The 22,009-nt window shown below is 32.8% G+C and overlaps 1 protein-coding gene across 1 annotated transcript in view; it reads right to left on the bottom strand.

Annotated features, from left to right (window-relative positions):
* Positions 1 to 22,009, bottom strand: part of RXFP1 (relaxin family peptide receptor 1) — a 509,714-nt gene that overhangs the window by 168,093 nt on the left and 319,612 nt on the right. The window contains exons 5-7 of the mRNA XM_053700228.1: positions 12,752 to 12,823; positions 12,130 to 12,201; positions 755 to 826 (exon numbers count right to left, since the gene is read on the bottom strand). Of these exons, the coding sequence (XP_053556203.1) occupies positions 755 to 826; positions 12,130 to 12,201; positions 12,752 to 12,823 (216 nt within the window). The remainder of the gene's footprint in view (positions 1 to 754; positions 827 to 12,129; positions 12,202 to 12,751; positions 12,824 to 22,009) is intronic.

Genomic DNA, 22,009 nt, shown 5'->3' with positions numbered 1-22,009 from the left:
CCTATTCAGAGAGGCTTACCATCTCTCCTCCATCTCTTATCCTAACCAAACTAATACATGAACTGCCTGACTCACTGCTGCAAATAAAACCGATGTGACAAGCTACCCACAACCTTATGTCTCTGCACCCTAAACCTGTAGACTGTGAGCTCTCCGGAGCAGGGCCCTCTTCCTCCTGTACTAGATTTATTTAATTTTGTTTATGTTTTGTATTTTATAACAAATCCTTGTCATTGTATACCCCTATCACTCTACCCAGCGCTACGGAATTTGGCGGTGCTATACAAATAAATGATAATAAAAATAATAATGTATATGTATGTATCTCTATGTTAAAGCCCTTTGCCTACTTGATACCTCAAATCTGAGCCTTTATAACTTTTTTTGTGCATTTTTTTTAAAAAAAAATTCTTAGATGGTGTTTTTATGAGCGTAACTGTACTTTTTAATATTTTTTTGATGTGTTTTGTGAGACTTTTTTGTGAAACAGTTAATCCAATAAGCATTCCACGTTTACTTTCAACTTGTAACACGAGCAAAAAACCTGACTCGCAAACAGCCGTGGTAAACCCCTTTTCGCTTGCACTCAACGGTTAGCGGGTCACTCATAATCAAGCCCATTGTCTTTATATATGTATAAATATGTATATTTTGACTTTGTTTATTTGTGCTAAGAAACGCTATGTCACATATTTATTTACATATTTTACATATCACATTGTCAACAATTAAACACAACTGTTTTAAAACTTACAAAAGAATAAGTGAATGTAAACCTTGAAACGTCTGCGGCCAGATCTGACTGATTTTATTATCTTCAATGATCCTGTGAAAAATAAAATTTAAATAAAGCGTATTTATGTTTTAAATTGTGATTAAATTATTATATTTATCTTTAGTTTATAAAATAAATATATTATAATGTTTGCTATTTACCTGTACATTAAAACATAATATTACAAACAATAAAATATAAATCACATTATAAATTAATTGAATCATGGAACACAATCCGCATGTACAGAGGTAAGTGGTATTAATAGGAACTTCACATTATTGATCTGTTAGTCAATTTATCACTGAAATCATTTTAAAATGTATTTTTTTTTGGGGGGGGGAGCAAAAACAAAACAGCAGTTCCTTTTCTAACTAAGAATATTTTTGTTTTTCATACTTGAAGAGATGTGGCCCTTTATTCTGCAGATATATTTTAGCTTTGTTTATTATTGCTTTTAGTTGCATACCTTAAAGTGAAAGTAAATCCTAGCATTTTACAAACGCTAGGATTTACTATTGAAACAAATAAAGTGCACTTTCATTCATGAAGTATAAGATACTTCATGTAGAAAGCTCCTTTATTTGATTCAATCAATCGCCATTTTTAGCTGCTATAGCAGCCCATGGCAAAAAAATGTTTTGGCTAAGAGGTGACGTTTTCACCTCTTAGCCAATAGCCGTGGGGTAAATCCGGCTTGGCGCCCATGGGAGCCGAATTTACCGCACTACTTTTAGCTAAGAGTTGAAAACGTCACCTCTTAGCCAAATTTTTTTTTAGCCGTGCTCTGCTGTAGGAGCTAAGAGCGGCAATTGATTGAATCAAATAAAGGAGCTTTCTACATGAAGTATCTTATACTTCATGAATGAAAGTGCCCTTTATTTGTTTCAATAGTAAATCCTAGCGTTTGTAAAACACTAGGATGTAATGTCACTTTAATATTAGAAATGTTTTTAGATAACTCAAGCAGTGTTATCTTCAAACTAAATTAATTCTGTATATGAATGTAAGTTTTTTCAATTTTATTTAAAACATATTTTTTTATTTTTTTAACTTTTATTGTTAATTTTTTTATTTTTGTTTCTTTACACAGCAAACCAAAAAAGGTGCAAATTAATTTGAGTTATTTGTTCTGTTTAAAGGCACGTTGATTTTCAATAGATATATACTCTTAATTTCTTTTTGGCAGGGGGATGGGCAAAAAATGCAATCATAATATCAGTTCAATCAGTTCAGCAAAAGAGAATTTTTATTGTAAACGCGCTGCACATTATTTTAAAAATGGTGATTCAATGGCATGAAAACAGTGACTGAAGACGGCACTAATGCTTAGATAGTAGGCGTACATTTTTTGGGGGGAGGGGGGTGTTGGCAACCAAATTCCTATGTATGCCATCAATAGTGCATTATCTTCAGTATGTAAATGATGATTGTAATTCAAACTCCTATGCTCTAATTTATCCCAATGTGTTAAAAACCTTCAGTTGTTCTAGTCCTTACCCAATACTTACAGGGCCACTGTATTCAAAAGGACATTAAAGGACAGTCTAATAACAAAATATCATATTTTGTTAGAACATTTTGTTTTTAAACACATCTAATTTTTTTAAACCTGTAGCAACCCAATTGTTGTGCTGGAGGCAAAGGTCTACTGAAAATGAATTACTAATCTCTCCACTAACTATAAGCAAGCATGGTCTGCAGTACAGAGGACATTGCCATAAGGTCGCAATGACATATAATAAGATTTCAATGATGAAGGTTCTATTGTAGCAATCATGAACCTTAGACCTTATATAAAGACACAGTGAGATTGTTATGAAAAAGAAGTCCAGTACAATTCCCAAGAAAGTGATACTGGTAAAGGGGACCAGAGAACTTTTTAGGAAGTTGATCATGCACATATGATTTTGGAAATACTCTAAAGTCACTTTTGTGTGAGCCAGTGCTAGTCTGTAGGAAGAAAGGCAAATATGATCTTTAATGCACATGGGGCTATGGTCAGATTGAATTGGAGAATTACAAGTTGGAAACAATGGTTAACAAATGCAAAGTGGAGAAACCAGTAAGTGTGGAATTAATGAGAGAAGCAGATTTGTTGTAGAGAGAGGAAGGACATATTTTGTAACTTGACATAGCGCAGAAGGTTTTTAGAGATATTATGGGGCAAGACGAGGCCATGATGAACTCATTCAATTTCATAAAAATTGTTTGGAAGGCCAAAAGGTGGGAAGAATACTGGTAATGAATAGAGGACCCAAAATAAGGTGATGGGCAAGGCTTTAACTTATTCTGGGAAACTTCCATTTGTGATTTGTTTTTATAAGGGTATCTAAATTTCAAACAAACGACATTTTGACTTCAAATGCGAAGGTTCTACAAGGCGTTATCAGTTATCAGCTGACCACATTTTTAGCCTTTTAGTGCTTGATGTGTTTGAAATGCAAATGCAAAAGGCCTTGCAGGTAAGACTAGTATGTGTAGGGGACTGTAAATAAAGGTACGACCATCCTTAAGTTGAAGAAGTGATTTGTTTGGCCAAAACTCACGTTGAATTTTCCCACACCGGAGATGTTTCCCAAAATTATAAAACTGCTTCTGAAAATGGGATCAAGAATTGGAAAATATAAAAAATATAATTTATGCTTACCTGATAAATTAATTTCTCCTGTAGTGTAGTCAGTCCATGGGTCATCCATTACTTATGGGATTATAACTCCTCCCTAACAGGAAGTGCAAGAGGATCACACAAGCAGAGCTGCTATATAGCTCCTCCCCTCTACGTCATATCCAGTCATTCGACCGAAACCATACGAGAAAGGAGAAACTATAGGGTGCAGTGGTGACTGGAGTTTAATTAAAATTTAGACCTGCCGTAAAAAACAGGGCGGGCCGTGGACTGACTACACTACAGGAGAAATGAATTTATCAGGTAAGCATAAATTATATTTTCTCCTGTTAAGTGTAGTCAGTCCACGGGTCATCCATTACTTATGGGATACCAATACCAAAGCTAAAAGTACACGGATGACGGGAGGGACAGACAGGATCTTTACACGGAAGGAACCACTGCCTGTAGAACCTTTCTCCCAAAAACAGCCTCCGAAGAAGCAAAAGTGTCAAATTTGTAAAATTTTGAAAAAGTGTGAAGTGAAGACCAAGTTGCAGCCTTGCAAATCTGTTCAACAGAGGCCTCATTCTTAAAGGCCCAAGTGGAAGCCACAGCTCTAGTAGAATGAGCTGTAATCCTTTCAGGAGGCTGCTGTCCAGCAGTCTCATAGGCTAAACGTATTATGCTACGAAGCCAAAAAGAGAGAGAGGTAGCCGAAGTTTTTGACCTCTCCTCTGTCCAGAATAAACGACAAACAGGGAAGAAGTTTGACGAAAATCTTTAGTTGCTTGCAAATAAAATTTCAGGGCATGGACGACGTCCAGATTGTGCAAAAGTCGTTCCTTCTTTGAAGAAGGGTTAGGACACAATGATGGAACAACAATCTCTTGATTGATATTCTTGTTAGTGACTACCTTAGGTAAGAACCCAGGTTTAGTACGCAGAACTACCTTGTCTGAATGAAAAATCAGATAAGGAGAATCACAATGTAAGGCCGATAACTCGGAGACTCTTCGAGCCAAGGAAATAGCCATTAAAAACAGAACTTTCCAAGATAACAGCTTGATATCGATGGAATGAAGGGGTTCAAACGGAACACCTTGCAGAACGTTAAGAACTAAGTTTAAGCTCCACGGCGGAGCAACAGTCTTAAACACAGGCTTAATCCTAGCCAAAGCCTGACAAAAAGCCTGAACGTCTGGAACTTCTGCCAGACGTTTGTGTAAAAGGATAGACAGAGCTGAAATCTGTCCCTTTAACGAACTAGCAGATAAACCCTTTTCTAAACCTTCTTGTAGAAAAGACAATATCCTAGGAATCCTAACCTTACTCCATGAGTAACTCTTGGATTCGCACCAATATAAGTATTTACGCCATATTTTATGGTAAATTTTCCTGGTAACAGGTTTCCTAGCCTGTATTAAGGTATCAATCACTGACTCTGAGAATCCACGCTTTGATAGAATCAAGCGTTCAATCTCCATGCAGTCAGCCTCAGAGAAATTAAATTTGGATGTTTGAAGGACCCTGAATCAGAAGGTCCTGTCTCAGAGGCAGAGACCATGGTGGACAGGACGACATGTCCACTAGATCTGCATACCAGGTCCTGCGTGGCCACGCAGGCGCTATTAGAATCACAGATGCTCTCTCCTGTTTGATCCTGGCAATCAATCGAGGAAGCATCGGGAAAGGTGGAAACACATAAGCCATGTTGAAGACCCAAGGTGCTGTCAGAGCATCTATCAGCACCGCTCCCGGGTCCCTGGACCTGGATCCGTAATAAGGAAGCTTGGCGTTCTGGCGAGACGCCATGAGATCCAGATCTGGTTTGCCCCAATGATGAAGCAGTTGGGCAAACACCTCCGGATGAAGTTCCCACTCCCCCGGATGAAAGGTCTGGCGACTTAGAAAATCCGCCTCCCAGTTCTCCACGCCTGGGATGTGGATCGCTGACAGGTGGCAAGAGTGAGACTCTGCCCAGCGAATTATCTTTGAGACTTCCATCATCGCTAGGGAACTCCTTGTTCCTCCTTGATGGTTGATGTAAGCCACAGTCGTGATGTTGTCCGACTGAAACCTGATGAACCTCAGAGTTGCTAACTGAGGCCAAGCCAGAAGAGCATTGAAAATTGCTCTTAATTCCAGAATGTTTATAGGAAGGAGCCTCTCCTCCTGAGTCCATGATCCCTGAGCCTTCAGGGAATTCCAGACTGCGCCCCAACCTAGAAGGCTGGCGTCTGTTGTTACAATCGTCCAATCTGGCCTGCGGAAGGGCATCCCCTTGGACAGATGTGGCCGAGAAAGCCACCATAGAAGAGAATCTCTGGTCTCTTGATCCAAATTTAGCAGAGGGGACAAAGCTGAGTAATCCCCATTCCACTGACTTAGCATGCACAATTGCAGCGGTCTGAGATGCAGGCACGCAAATGGTACTATGTCCATTGCCGCTACCATTAAGCCGATTACCTCCATGCACTGAGCCACTGATGGGTGTTGAATGGAATGAAGGACACGGCAAGCATTTAGAAGTTTTGATAACCTGTCCTCCGTCAGGTAAATTTTCATTTCTACAGAATCTATAAGAGTCCCTAGAAAGGGAACTCTTGTGAGTGGCAATAGAGAACTCTTTTCTACGTTCACCTTCCACCCATGCGACCTTAGAAATGCCAGAACTAACTCTGTATGAGACTTGGCAGTTTGGAAACTTGACGCTTGTATCAGAATGTCGTCTAGGTACGGAGCTACCGCTATGCCTCGCGGTCTTAGTACCGCCAGAAGAGAGCCCAGAACCTTTGTAAAGATTCTTGGAGCCGTAGCTAACCCGAAGGGAAGAGCTACAAACTGGTAATGCCTGTTTAGGAAGGCAAATCTTAGATACCGGTAATGATCCTTGTGAATCGGTATGTGAAGGTAGGCATCCTTTAAATCCACTGTGGTCATGTACTGACCCTCTTGGATCATGGGTAAGATGGTTCGAATAGTTTCCATTTTGAACGATGGAACTCTTAGGAATTTGTTTTGGATCTTTAAGTCCAAGATTGGTCTGAAGGTTCCCTCTTTTTTGGGAACCACAAACAGATTTGAATAGAATCCTTGCCTGTGTTCCGACCGCGGAACTGGGTGGATCACTCCCATTAGTAAGAGGTCTTGTACACAGCGTAGAAACGCCTCTTTCTTTATCTGGTTTGCTGATAACCTTGAAAGATGAAATCTCCCTTGTGGAGGAGAAGCTTTGAAGTCCAGCAGATATCCCTGAGATATGATCTCCAACGCCCAGGGATCCTGGACATCTCTTGCCCAAGCCTGGGCGAAGAGAGAAAGTCTGCCCCCCACTAGATCCGTTTCCGGATCGGGGGCCCTCACTTCATGCTGTCTTAGGGGCAGCAGCAGGTTTTCTGGCCTGCTTGCCCTTGTTCCAGAACTGGTTAGGTTTCCAGCCCTGTCTGTAGCGAGCAACAGTTCCTTCCTGTCTTGGAGCGGAGGAAGTTGATGCTGCTCCTGCCTTGAAGTTACGAAAGGCACGAAAATTAGACTGTTTAGCCTTTGGTTTGGCCCTGTCTTGAGGCAGGGCATGGCCCTTACCTCCAGTAAAGTCAGCGATAATTTCTTTCAAGCCGGGCCCGAATAAGGTCTGCCCTTTGAAAGGAATATTAAGCAATTTAGATTTAGAAGTCACATCAGCTGACCAGGATTTAAGCCACAGCGCTCTACGCGCTTGATTGGCGAATCCGGAGTTCTTAGCCGTAAGTTTGGTTAAGTGTACTACGGCATCAGAAATAAATGAATTAGCTAGCTTAAGTGCTTTAAGCTTGTTCATAATCTCATCCAATGGAGCTGTGCTAAGGGTCTCTTCCAGAGACTCAAACCAGAATGCCACCGCAGCAGTGACAGGCGCGATGCATGCAAGGGGTTGTAATATAAAACCTTGCTGAACAAACATTCTCTCAAGGTAACCCTCTAACTTTTTATCCATTGGATCTGAAAAAGCACAGCTATCCTCCACCGGGATAGTGGTGCGCTTAGCCAGAGTAGAAACTGCTCCCTCCACCTTAGGGACCGTCTGCCATAGGTCCCGTGTGGTGGCGTCTATTGGAAACATCTTTCTAAATATAGGAGGGGGTGAAAAGGGCACACCGGGTCTATCCCACTCCTTGTTAACAATTTCTGTAAGACTTTTAGGTATAGGAAAAACGTCAGTACACGTCGGTACCGCAAAATATTTATCCAGCCTACATACTTTCTCTGGAATTGCAACCGTGTTACAATCATTCAGAGCCGCTAATACCTCCCCTAGTAATACACGGAGGTTCTCAAGCTTAAATTTAAAATTTGAAATCTCTGAGTCCAGTTTACTTGGATCAGATCCATCACCCACAGAATGAAGCTCTCCGTCCTCATGTTCTGCAAATTGTGACGCAGTATCAGACATGGCTCTATTATTATCAGCGCACTCTGTTCTTACCCCAGAGTGATCGCGTTTACCTCTTAATTCTGGCAATTTAGATAGTACTTCAGTCATAACATTAGCCATGTCTTGCAAAGTGATTTGTATGGGCCGCCCTGATTTACTTGGCGCCACAATATCACGCACCTCCTGAGCGGGAGGCGAAGGTACTGACACGTGAGGAGAGTTAGTCGGCATAACTTCCCCCTCGTTGTCTGGTGATATTTTTTTAACATATAAAGTTTGACTTTTATTCAAAGTAACATCTATACATTGAGTGCACAAATTTCTATTGGGCTCCACATTGGCCTTTAAACATAGTGAACAAACAGATTCATCTGTGTCAGACATGTTTAAACAGACTAGCAATAACACTAGCAAGCTTGGAAAAAAACTTTTAAATAAATTTACAAGCTATATAAGAAACGCTACTGGGCCTTTAAGAAAAATAAAAATGTGACACAGTTGAATTAACAATGAACCAAATATGTTAAAACAACCAAATTTTAACAGAAAATGTATAAAGTTAGCAGAGGATTGCACCCACCAGCAAAAGGATGATTAACCCCTTAATACCCAAAACGGATAACAGTTGAAATAATAAACGTTTTTATCACAGTCAAACACACTGTCACAGGTCTGCTGTGACTGATTACCTCCCTCAAAACTAGTTTTGGAGACCCCTGGGCTCTGTAGAGACGTCCTGGATCATGAAGGAAGAAATAGGAAGACTGTGACTAAATTTTTACTGCGCAATAAAGCGCTAAAATAGGCCCCTCCCACTCATATTACAACAGTGGGGAAGCTCAGTAAAATGTTTCTATTCAGAAAAAAACGACAGCCATGTGGTAAAATCATGCCCATAAAGTTTTATCACCAAGTACCTCAGAAAAAACGATTAACATGCCAGTAAACGTTTTAAAAATTGAAAATTATGAAGTGTTATTAATAAGCCTGCTGCTAGTCGCTTTCACTGCAGTGCAGGCTCAAATATTACTTTAATATTGACAGTATTTTCTTAGTGAAATTCCATTCCCCAGAAATACCTCAGAGTATACATACATACATACATATCAGCCTGATACCAGTCGCTACTACTGCATTTAAGGCTGCACTTACATTACATCGGTATTAGCAGTATTTTCTCAGTCAATTCCATTCCTTAGAAAATCATTTACTGCACATACCTCCTTGCAGGTGGGCCCTGCATGCTATCCCCTGTTCTGAAGTTACCTCACTCCTCAGAATGGCCGAGAACAGCAAGTGGATCTTAGTTACGACCGCTAAGATCATAGACAAACTCAGGCAGATTCTTCTTCTAATGCTGCCTGAGAACAAACAACACACTCCGGTGCCGTTTAAAATAACAAACTTTTGATTGAAGAAATAAAAACTAAGTTTAACACACCACAGTCCTCTCACACGTCCTATCTTTAGTTAGGTGCAAGAGAATGACTGGATATGACGTAGAGGGGAGTTGCTATATAGCAGCTCTGCTTGGGTGATCCTCTTGCACTTCCTGTTAGGGAGGAGTTATAATCCCATAAGTAATGGATGACCCGTGGACTGACTACACTTAACAGGAGAAATATAAAAAGTGATGTTTTCCTTTTCTGGGCTTTCTATCTTTAAAGCATGTATCTTCTTTGATGTCAGTAGTTGCTGTAATGTGCCTTCTGTGTTAGCCTTAATGATCTCTTGCTTTTGTGCTGCAATACGAGAATGCAGCCACGGTATTAACTTGTCAGTGGATAGTTGAACGGGGAGATTGGCGCCATGTGAATTTGCTACATGTAAACCTAAATAAAACTCAGGTAAGAATAAACTCTTGTGGAGTGCCAGAAGAGAGAGGAAGGAAACATTAAATCATGAGAGGAGTGTGTATGGGATATTAGTATTTCATAAAAGACAGTAGCAGTGACTTTCTAGTTTTATTTACTTATTTGCTGAAGTAAGTTCTAATTTATGTTGAGACACTTTGGATGGGGCGTTCAACCTGTTTGTTAAAAGCTATTTTGTGGAACTGCTCCTTCTGGTGATTCCACCATTATGCTAAACTCCTGAGAATTATTAATATTTGGAAGTCCCTATTTACCTTGCAGCTTTCATAATTCTACCCTCTCATATGAGGAATGCAGTTGATAGTATGCATTGTATTTGCCAAACACAGTTGTACTTTAAAAATCCACAAAAGTGGACCGTTATATTGAATAATGCCACTTACTTGGAGGAAACAAATATCCTGTAGAAATACATATATTAATAACTGCACAGAATCTAGCTCTCATCTTTATATAGATTAATATATAGGGAGTAAGTGTATATGTGTTCCTTTGCACATTTATCAGTGTATAATTATTTAGAAAATGTATACACTTTATATATTAATCAGGCTCAGAGTTCTGAAATGTAAATTTTCTTTTACCAAACCAAAGTTATTTTAGAACTAGGAATGGTTTCTATTTAATAACTATACTGGGCTCTGTGTGTAAACAAATGATCAGTTATCAAAGAAGTTAAGTGGCATAAGCTGCCCTATGGGGACATATATTTGTTTTGCATATTTAATAGCACTTTTTGCTCTTATATTTAGCTCCAAAAGTGTGCTATATTATTTTACTATACCTTCTGTTGATAGTCTTTACTCATTGGTGTGGGGTCCAAGAGTGGTCCCATTTCAAAGTCAGGTTTTTTTTAATATAGGGAATAGTTTATTTTTTCTCCATATAACTTAGGTTATATATATCTATTTGCCATTCAAACAATAAAATTTTAGGTTTACTATTGTATGCACATCTTATTCTGATTGTTTATTTAGATAGAACTCTATGTAATAACAATTTCATTACTATGACATTTTGTTCCGTCTCATCAGTGCTTTCTGTAACCAGATTTTTTGATACTGTTTCTTTTTATTTGTCTATTTCTTTTGAACCTCAATAATAAAAAAAAAAGGTTAGTTTACATGCAATATGCAACAAGTGTAAACATGAGTTAGCTCAGCAGGGAAGGCATAAAACATTCCGACAGCTGCAGACAGGAGACTGTTTTACTGAGAATTTTCACATTAACCGTACAAGGTCTTTTTAAACAATAAAGACACCCTGGAAGACTATGGTCCCCAATTTATTAATATGTAGGCTGACAAGGATCCCAGACAAGAGACCTGTGCACATGAGCTCCCAGCGGTGAGTTTAATGTGATGGTTAAACTTGTTTTTGTGTTTTCTATGTTGTGAATATTAAAGATTTAGATTGTTCAAGTGAAATTTTGAGGTCAAAAAGGAAAGGACCTGACTCAAACATTTATTTATCTATGTAAATGTTCCCCACATTTATAAGTAAATCAGACACATTTTGTTATCATTATTAACAGCAGCAGAACTTTACAATGCACTGAATGATTATATGCACAGACTTGCAAAACTATATCCAGAAATTCAGTTCTATAGAGTAGGAATATAATATAAGGAACTCACATGCATGAAAAGTAACATACAAATGTCACTTAAATTCTATTCTGTACCCTGAAACAGAGAGAGCATAAATATATGTTTTACTACTCTGCATCTGCAGCAAGCGCTGAAGTTCTTTGCAGTCTGATGTATTCTGCAAGTGTCTTATAAATAATGTAGGCTCCCAACAGCAAAAACTGGTTACCAGATACGCCTTTAACTTTTTCAGGTAAACACATTAACATTTTCACATGCAGGACATAATGTTTTTGGTTTTCTTCCCCTTTAAGAGTAGCTTAAAGGGGCAGTTAAGTCATAATACGACATTCCTGATTTAGACAGAGCATACAATATTAAACAACTTTCCAAATTACTTCTATTATGTAAATTGTTTCCTTCTCTTGTTATCCTTTGCTGAAATGTTTATCTAGAAATGCTGAAGAGCCACAAAGAACCTAGGTTCTAGCTGCTGATTGGTGGCTGCATATATATACCGCTTGTCATTGGCTCACTCATGTGCTCAGTTAGAAACCAGTAGTGCATAGCTGCTCCTTCAACAAATGATACCAAGAGAATGAAGCAAATTTGATAATAAAAGTAAACTGGAAAGTTGTTTAAAATTGTATGTTGTACCTAAACCATGAAAGAAAAAAATCCACAGAAATTAATTTTGTATAATACCCCCTGTAATGTTTTGAGAGGTTATTAACATAAGTTAATCTATTATTCAAATGATTTGCATCATCTATATGATTTCAGTAATCTTTTATTATCAGATGAATGAAAAATAAAAAGACATTTAAAATAAACAATAATAATAAAAAAAGACCAAAATATAAACATACAGCCATTCTAGTCGGTGGAGATCTTGAAACACTCCTGGCTTCAACATGGTTATTTCATTGTGACTCAAATACCTGAGAACAAAGAAAGTTTAAAATAACTGAAATCTTTCCAAAAATATTTCTGCACATAGTAATAGAGAGTTGATAATAAAAGTAAAGTTGGAGACATAGCTATTAAACCAATGTCAACAAGAAAGTAATGAAGTGGTAATTATTAATAATTACAACATATATAATTAAAAGTTGACATGTTAATGTTGATAACTGGTTTAGATGCCTAATGGCGCTCAATAGATTATATGCAAAATATATATATTTAATAATTTGTGGATGTTTAAAAGATGACACTTAAATGTTATCAAAAACTGCTCATAGTACATTAAAATATTTTAATTGTTGAAAATTGTTACACCTGAGTGATGCTTACAGGGGCACTGTAATTTACTAATAAAGATATGAACAAGTGTCAGAATGGGAGAAGAAAGGCAAAAGGTTGCAGGAGAATTGTTTGGACAATAAAGTTTTACATATAAGTCCTAAGATCCAATACAAATGGGAAAACGTCAAATGGAAAAATGTTCCAGATCTCTCTCTCACACATATTTTTTTGAAAAATACTTACAGTTTTGTTAGGTTGTGAAGTCCTCTAAATGCATAAATAGAAACAGTCCTGATTTCATTATACTGCAAATATCTAATAAAAACAACAGAAATAGTTTTACTTAGTTCCAAGAAACTATTTTAGAGAAATATTAATGCTGGAAAACCTCTTAACACAAGATGGAGCTAGAGAATATAACAATATTTCTGATTCATAACAATTTTTTTAATTTTCAATGTTTAATGAAAAAAATGATCCTTTTACATGATGGTGATATAAATAATGACATTTATTCTGATAATGTTTATGTTGAAGATTTATTTTATTTTCAGAAAAATAATGATATTTTAGGTAAAATAAATATTATATCCTCTTACATGCAAAGAAAAATGTTGTCATGTGCCAACATATAGGTTATATAAAGCGAGATAATAAAATAATCCAAGAACAGTGTGTCCCATATTGTATTGCTATAAATCTGTGAACTAGTGTACAATAATTTGCATATATGATAATGTAACAAAAAGATTATTGTTTTGCAATAATGAAAATAAAAAGAAGCAAAAGGTGCCAGTTTATAGAGATCCCTAATTAATCATAATTATGTCCTTGTATAATCGTATTAATGCATTCACAGGATAAGTAGTGAAAGAATGAGCCACCAATACAGTGAGCAATACAAGTACAGTACTGTACAGTAAATACTAATACAGGTAAAGTAAATAACAATACATGTACAGTAAATAACATTACAGGTACAGTAAATAACAATACAGGTAAAGTAAATAACAATACATGTACAGTAAATAACACTACAGGTACAGGAAATAACATTACATGTACAGTAAATAACAATATAGGTACAGTAAATAACATTACATGTACAGTAAATAACAATACAGGTACAGTAAATAACATTACAGGTACAGGAAATAACATTACATGTACAGTAAATAACAATACAGGCACAGTAAATAACAATACATGCACAGTAAATAACAATACATGTACAGTAAATAACAATACAGGTACAGTAAATACTAATACAGGTAAAGTAAATAACAATACATGTACAGTAAATAACAATACAGGTACAGTAAATAACAATACATGTACAGTAAATTACAATACAGGTACAGTAAATACTAATACAGGTAAAGTAAATAACAATACATGTACAGTAAATAACAATACAGGTACAGTAAATAACATTGCAGGTACAGTAAATAACAATACATGCACAGTAAATAACAATACAGGTACAGTAAATAATAATACAGGTAAAGTAAATAACAATACATGTACAGTAAATAACAATACAGGTACAGTAAATAACAATACATGTACAGTAAATAACAATACAGGTACAGTAAATAACAATACAAGTACAGTAAATACTAATACAGGTAAAGTAAATAACAATACATGTACAGTAAATAACAATACATGTACAATAAATAACACTACAGGTACAGTAAATAACAATACATGTACAGTAAATAACAATACAGGTACAGTAAATAACAATACAGGTAAAGTAAATAACAATACATGTACAGTAAATAACAATACAGGTAAAGTAAATAACAATACATGTACAGTAAATAACAATACATGTACAGTAAATAACATTACAGGTACAGGAAATAACATTACATGTACAGTAAATAACAATACAGGTACAGTAAATAACAATACATGCACAGTAAATAACAATACATGTACAGTAAATAACAATACAGGTACAGTAAATACTAATACAGGTAAAGTAAATAACAATACATGTACAGTAAATAACAATACAGGTACAGTAAATAACAATACAGGTACAGTAAATACTAATACAGGTAAAGTAAATAACAATACATGTACAGTAAATAACAATACAGGTACAGTAAATAACATTACAGGTACAGTAAATAACAATACATGTACAGTAAATAACAATACAGGTACAGTAAATAATAATACAGGTAAAGTAAATAACAATACATGTACAGTAAATAACAATGCAGGTACAGTAAATAACAATATATGTACAGTAAATAACAATACAGGTACCGTAAATAACAATACAGGTACAGTAAATACTAATACAGGTAAAGTAAATAACAATACATGTACAGTAAATAACAATACAGTTACAGTAAATAACAATACAGGTAAAGTAAATAACAATACATGTACAGTAAATAACAATACAGGTACAGTAAATAACAATACAGGTAAAGTAAATAACAATACATGTACAGTAAATAACACTACAGGTACAGGAAATAACATTACATGTACAGTAAATAACAATACAGGTACAGTAAATAACAATACAGGTACAGTAAATAATACATGCACAGTAAATAACATTACATGTATAGTAAATAACAATACAGGTACAGTAAATAAAAATACAGGTACAGTTAATAACAAAAAAATGTCTAGTAAATAACATTACATGTATAGTAAATACTAATACATGTACAGTAAATAATACAGGTACAGTAAATAGCATTACATGTACAGTAAATAACAACACAGGTACAGTGAATAACAATACAGGTACAGTAAATAACAATACATGTAAAGTAAATAACAATAAAGATACAGTAAATAAGAATACATGTACAGTAAATAACATTACAGGTACAGTAAATAACAAAACAGGTACAGTAAATAACAATACATGTACAGTAAATAACAATACAGGTACAGTGAATAACAATACATGTATAGTAAATAACATTACATGTATAGTGAATAACAAAACAGGTACAGTAAATAAAAATACATGTAAAGTAAATAACATTACATGTATAGTAAATAACATTACATGTACAGTAAATAACAATACAGGTACAGTAAATAACAATACATGTAAAGTAAATAACATTACATGTATAGTAAATAGCATTAAATGTACAGTAAATACAATTACATGTAAAGTAAATAGCAATACAGGTACAGTAAATAACAATACATGTACAGTAAATAACAATACAGGTACAGTAAATAATACAGGTACAGTAAAAAATACAGGTACAGTAAATAAATTACAGGTACAGTAAACAATACATGTATAGTAAATAACAATACATGTAAAGTAAATAACATTAAATGTATAGTAAATAACATTAAATGTACAGTAAATAAAATTACATGTAAAGTAAATAACAATACAGGTACAGTAAATAACAATAAATGTACAGTAAATAACAATACAGGTACAGTAAATAACAATACAGGTACAGTAAATAATACAGGTACAGTAAAAAATACAGGTACAGTAAATAAATTACAGGTACAGTAAACAATACATGTATAGTAAATAAAAATACAGGTACAGTAAATAACAATACATGTACAGTAAATAACATTACAGGTATAGTAAATAACATTACAGGTACAGTAAATAACAATACAGGTACAGTAAATAACAGTACATGTACAGTAAATAATACAGGTACAGTAAATAATAATACATGTGAGTAAATAACATTACAGGTACAGTAAATAACAATACAGGTACAGTAAATAACAGTACATGTACAGTAAATAATACAGGTACAGCAAATAACAATACATGTACAGTAAATAACAATATAGGTACAGTAACTAACAATACATGTACAGTAAATAATACAGGTACAATAAATAATACATGTACAGTAAATAACAATAAATATATAGTAAATAACATTACAGGTACAGTAAATAACATTACAGGTAATAGCAATACATGTACAGTAAATAACATTACATGTATAGTAAATAACAATGCAGGTACAGTAAAATACAGGTACAGTAAATAACAATATATGTATAGTAGATAACAATACATGTATAGTAAATAACAAAACAGGTACAGTAAATAACATTACATGTATAGTAAATAACATTAAAAGTACAGTAAATAACATTACAGGTACAGAAAATAACATTACATGTATAGTAAATAATATTACAGGTACAGTAAATAGCATTACAAGTACAGTTAATAATACTACAGGTACAGTAAATAACATTACAGGTACAGTAAATAACATTACATGTATAGTAAATAATATTACAGGTACAGTAAATAACATTACAGGTACAGTAAATAACATTACAGATACAGTAAATAACAATACATGTACAGTAAATTACAATACAGGTACAGTAAATAACAATCCAGGTACAGTGAATAACAATACAGGTACAGTAAATAACAATAGAGGTACAGTAACTGATACAGGTACATTAAATAACAATATAGGTACAGTAAATAACAATACATGTACAGTAAATAACAATACAGGTACAGTAAATAACAATACAGATATAGTAAATAACATTACATGTATTGTGAATAACATTACATGTATAGTAAATAACAATACAGGTACAGTAAATAACAATACAGGTACAGTAAATATTAACACATGTAAAGTAAATAACAATACATGTACAGTAAATAACATTACATGTATGGTAAATAACAATACAGGTACAGTAATTAACAATACAGGTACAGTAAATAATACAGGTACAGTAAATAACTGTACATGTACAGTAAATAATAATACAGGTACAGTAAATAACAATACAGGTACAGTAATTAACAATACATGAATAGTAAATAACAATACATGTACAATAAATAACATTACAGGTACAGTAAATAACACAGGTACAGTAAATAACAGTACATGTACAGTAAATAATATAGGTACAGTAAATAATACAGGTACAGTAAATAACAATACATGTACAGTAAATAATACAGGTACAGTAAATAATACATGTACAGTAAATAACAGTACATGTACAGTAAATAACAGCACATGTACAGTAAATAATACATGTACAGTAAATAACAGTACATGTACAGTAAATAATATAGGTACAGTAAATAATACAGGTACAGTAAATAACAATACATGTACAATACATAATACAGGTACAGTTAATAATACAGGTACAGTCAATAACAATACAAGTACAGTAAATAACAATACAGGTACAGTAAATAACAATACATGTACAGTAAATAATACAGGTACAGTAAATAATACAGGTAAGTAAATAATACACATACAGTAAATAACAATAAATATATAGTAAATAATATTACAAGTACAGTAAATAACAATACATGTATAGTAAATAGCATTACAGGTACAGTAAATAACATTACATGTACAGTGAATATCAATACATGTACAGTAAATAACATTACATGTATAGTAAATAACAATGCAGGTACAGTAAATAACAATACAGGTACAGTAAATAACAATACATGTTTAGTAGATAACAATAAATGTATAGTAAATAACAATACATGTATAGTAAATAACATTACATGTATAGTAAATAACATTACAGGTTCAGTAAATAACATTACATGTATAGTAAATAACATTGCAGGTACAGTAAATAACATTACAGGTAGAGTAAATAACATTACATGTATAGTAAATAAAATTGCAGGTATAGTAAAAAACAATACAGGTACAGTAAATAACAATGAAGGTACAGTAAATAACATTACCGGTACAGTAAATAACAATACAGGTACAGTAAATAACACTACATGTATAGTAAACAACAATACAGGTACAGTAAATAACAATACATGTAGAGTAAATAACAATACATGTAGAGTAAACAACAATACATGTTTAGTAAATAACAATACATGTATAGTAAATAACAATATATGTACAGTAAATAACAATACAGGTACAGTAAATAACAATACAGGTACAGTAAATAATAATACATGTACAGTAAATAACATTACATGTACAGTAAATAACAATACATGAATAGTAAATAATACATGTACAATAAATAACATTACAGGTACAGTAAATAACACAGGTAAAGTAAATAACAGTACATGTACAGTAAATACAGGTACAGTAAATAATACAGGTACGGTAAATAACAATACATGTACAGTAAATAATACAAGTACAGTAAATAATACATGTACAGTAAACAGTACATGTACAGTAAATAACAATACATGTACAATAAATAATACAGGTACAATTAATAATACAGGTACATTAAATAACATTACAAGTACAGTTAATAATATTACAGGTACAGTAAATAACATTACAGGTACAGTAAATAACATTACATGTATAGTAAATAATATTACAGGTACAGTAAATAACATTACAGGTACAGTAAATAACATTACAGGTACAGTAAATAACAATACAGGTACAGTAAATAACAGTACATGTACAGTAAATAATACAGGTACAGTAAATAATAATACATGTGAGTAAATAACATTACAGGTACAGTAAATAACAATACAGGTACAGTAAATAACAGTACATGTACAGTAAATAATACAGGTACAGCAAATAACAATACATGTACAGTAAATAACAATATAGGTACAGTAAATAACAATACATGTACAGTAAATAATACAGGTACAATAAATAATACATGTACAGTAAATAACAATAAATATATAGTAAATAACATTACAGGTACAGTAAATAACATTACAGGTAATAGCAATACATGTACAGTAAATAACATTACATGTATAGTAAATAACAATGCAGGTACAGTAAAATACAGGTACAGTAAATAACAATATATGTATAGTAGATAACAATACATGTATAGTAAATAACAAAACAGGTACAGTAAATAACATTACATGTATAGTAAATAACATTAAAAGTACAGTAAATAACATTACAGGTACAGAAAATAACATTACATGTATAGTAAATAATATTACAGGTACAGTAAATAGCATTACAAGTACAGTTAATAATACTACAGGTACAGTAAATAACATTACAGGTACAGTAAATAACATTACATGTATAGTAAATAATATTACAGGTACAGTAAATAACATTACAGGTACAGTAAATAACATTACAGATACAGTAAATAACAATACATGTACAGTAAATTACAATACAGGTACAGTAAATAACAATCCAGGTACAGTGAATAACAATACAGGTACAGTAAATAACAATAGTGGTACAGTAACTGATACAGGTACATTAAATAACAATATAGGTACAGTAAATAACAATACATGTACAGTAAATAACAATACAGGTACAGTAAATAACAATACAGATATAGTAAATAACATTACATGTATTGTAAATAACATTACATGTATAGTAAATAACAATACAGGTACAGTAAATAACAATACAGGTACAGTAAATATTAACACATGTAAAGTAAATAACAATACATGTACAGTAAATAACATTACATGTATGGTAAATAACAATACAGGTACAGTAATTAACAATACAGGTACAGTAAATAATACAGGTACAGTAAATAACTGTACATGTACAGTAAATAATAATACAGGTACAGTAAATAACAATACAGGTACAGTAATTAACAATACATGAATAGTAAATAACAATACATGTACAATAAATAACATTACAGGTACAGTAAATAACACAGGTACAGTAAATAACAGTATATGTACAGTAAATAATATAGGTACAGTAAATAATACAGGTACAGTAAATAACAATACATGTACAGTAAATAATACAGGTACAGTAAATAATACATGTACAGTAAATAACAGTACATGTACAGTAAATAACAGCACATGTACAGTAAATAATACATGTACAGTAAATAACAGTACATGTACAGTAAATAATATAGGTACAGTAAATAATACAGGTACAGTAAATAACAATACATGTACAATAAATAATACAGGTACAGTTAATAATACAGGTACAGTCAATAACAATACAAGTACAGTAAATAACAATACAGGTACAGTAAATAACAATACATGTACAGTAAATAATACAGGTACAGTAAATAATACAGGTAAGTAAATAATACACATACAGTAAATAACAATAAATATATAGTAAATAATATTACAAGTACAGTAAATAACAATACATGTATAGTAAATAGCATTACAGGTACAGTAAATAACATTACATGTACAGTGAATAACAATACATGTACAGTAAATAACATTACATGTATAGTAAATAACAGTGCAGGTACAGTAAATAACAATACAGGTACAGTAAATAACAATACATGTTTAGTAGATAACAATAAATGTATAGTAAATAACAATACATGTATAGTAAATAACATTACAGGTACAGTAAATAACATTACATGTATAGTAAATAACATTACAGGTTCAGTAAATAACATTACATGTATAGTAAATAACATTGCAGGTACAGTAAATAACATTACAGGTAGAGTAAATAACATTACATGTATAGTAAATAAAATTGCAGGTACAGTAAATAACAATACAGGTACAGTGAATAACAATACATGTATAGTAAAAAACAATACAGGTACAGTAAATAACAATGAAGGTACAGTAAATAACATTACCGGTACAGTAAATAACAATACAGGTACAGTAAATAACACTACATGTATAGTAAACAACAATACAGGTACAGTAAATAACAATACATGTAGAGTAAATAACAATACATGTAGAGTAAACAACAATACATGTTTAGTAAATAACAATACATGTATAGTAAATAACAATATATGTACAGTAAATAACAATACAGGTACAGTAAATAATAATACATGTACAGTAAATAACAATACATGAATAGTAAATAATACATGTACAATAAATAACATTACAGGTACAGTAAATAACACAGGTAAAGTAAATAACAGTACATGTACAGTAAATACAGGTACAGTAAATAATACAGGTACGGTAAATAACAATACATGTACAGTAAATAATACAAGTACAGTAAATAATACATGTACAGTAAACAGTACATGTACAGTAAATAACAATACATGTACAATAAATAATACAGGTACAATTAATAATACAGGTACATTAAATAAAATTACAAGTACAGTTAATAATATTACAGGTACAGTAAATAACATTACAGGTACAGTAAATAACATTACATGTATAGTAAATAATATTACAGGTACAGTAAATAACATTACAGATACAGTAAATAACAATACAGGTACACTAAATAACAATACATGTACAGTAAATAACAATACAGGTACAGTGAATAACAATACATGTATAGTAAATAACATTACATGTATAGTGAATAACAAAACAGGTACAGTAAATAAAAATACATGTAAAGTAAATAACATTACATGTATAGTAAATAACATTACATGTACAGTAAATAACAATACAGGTACAGTAAATAACAATACATGTAAAGTAAATAACATTACATGTATAGTAAATAACATTAAATGTACAGTAAATAA

This window comes from Bombina bombina, chromosome 2 (assembly GCF_027579735.1).
Source record: "Bombina bombina isolate aBomBom1 chromosome 2, aBomBom1.pri, whole genome shotgun sequence".
In the NCBI taxonomy this organism is placed as follows: domain Eukaryota; kingdom Metazoa; phylum Chordata; class Amphibia; order Anura; family Bombinatoridae; genus Bombina; species Bombina bombina.
This window is presented reverse-complemented; position numbering and strand designations above follow the sequence as displayed.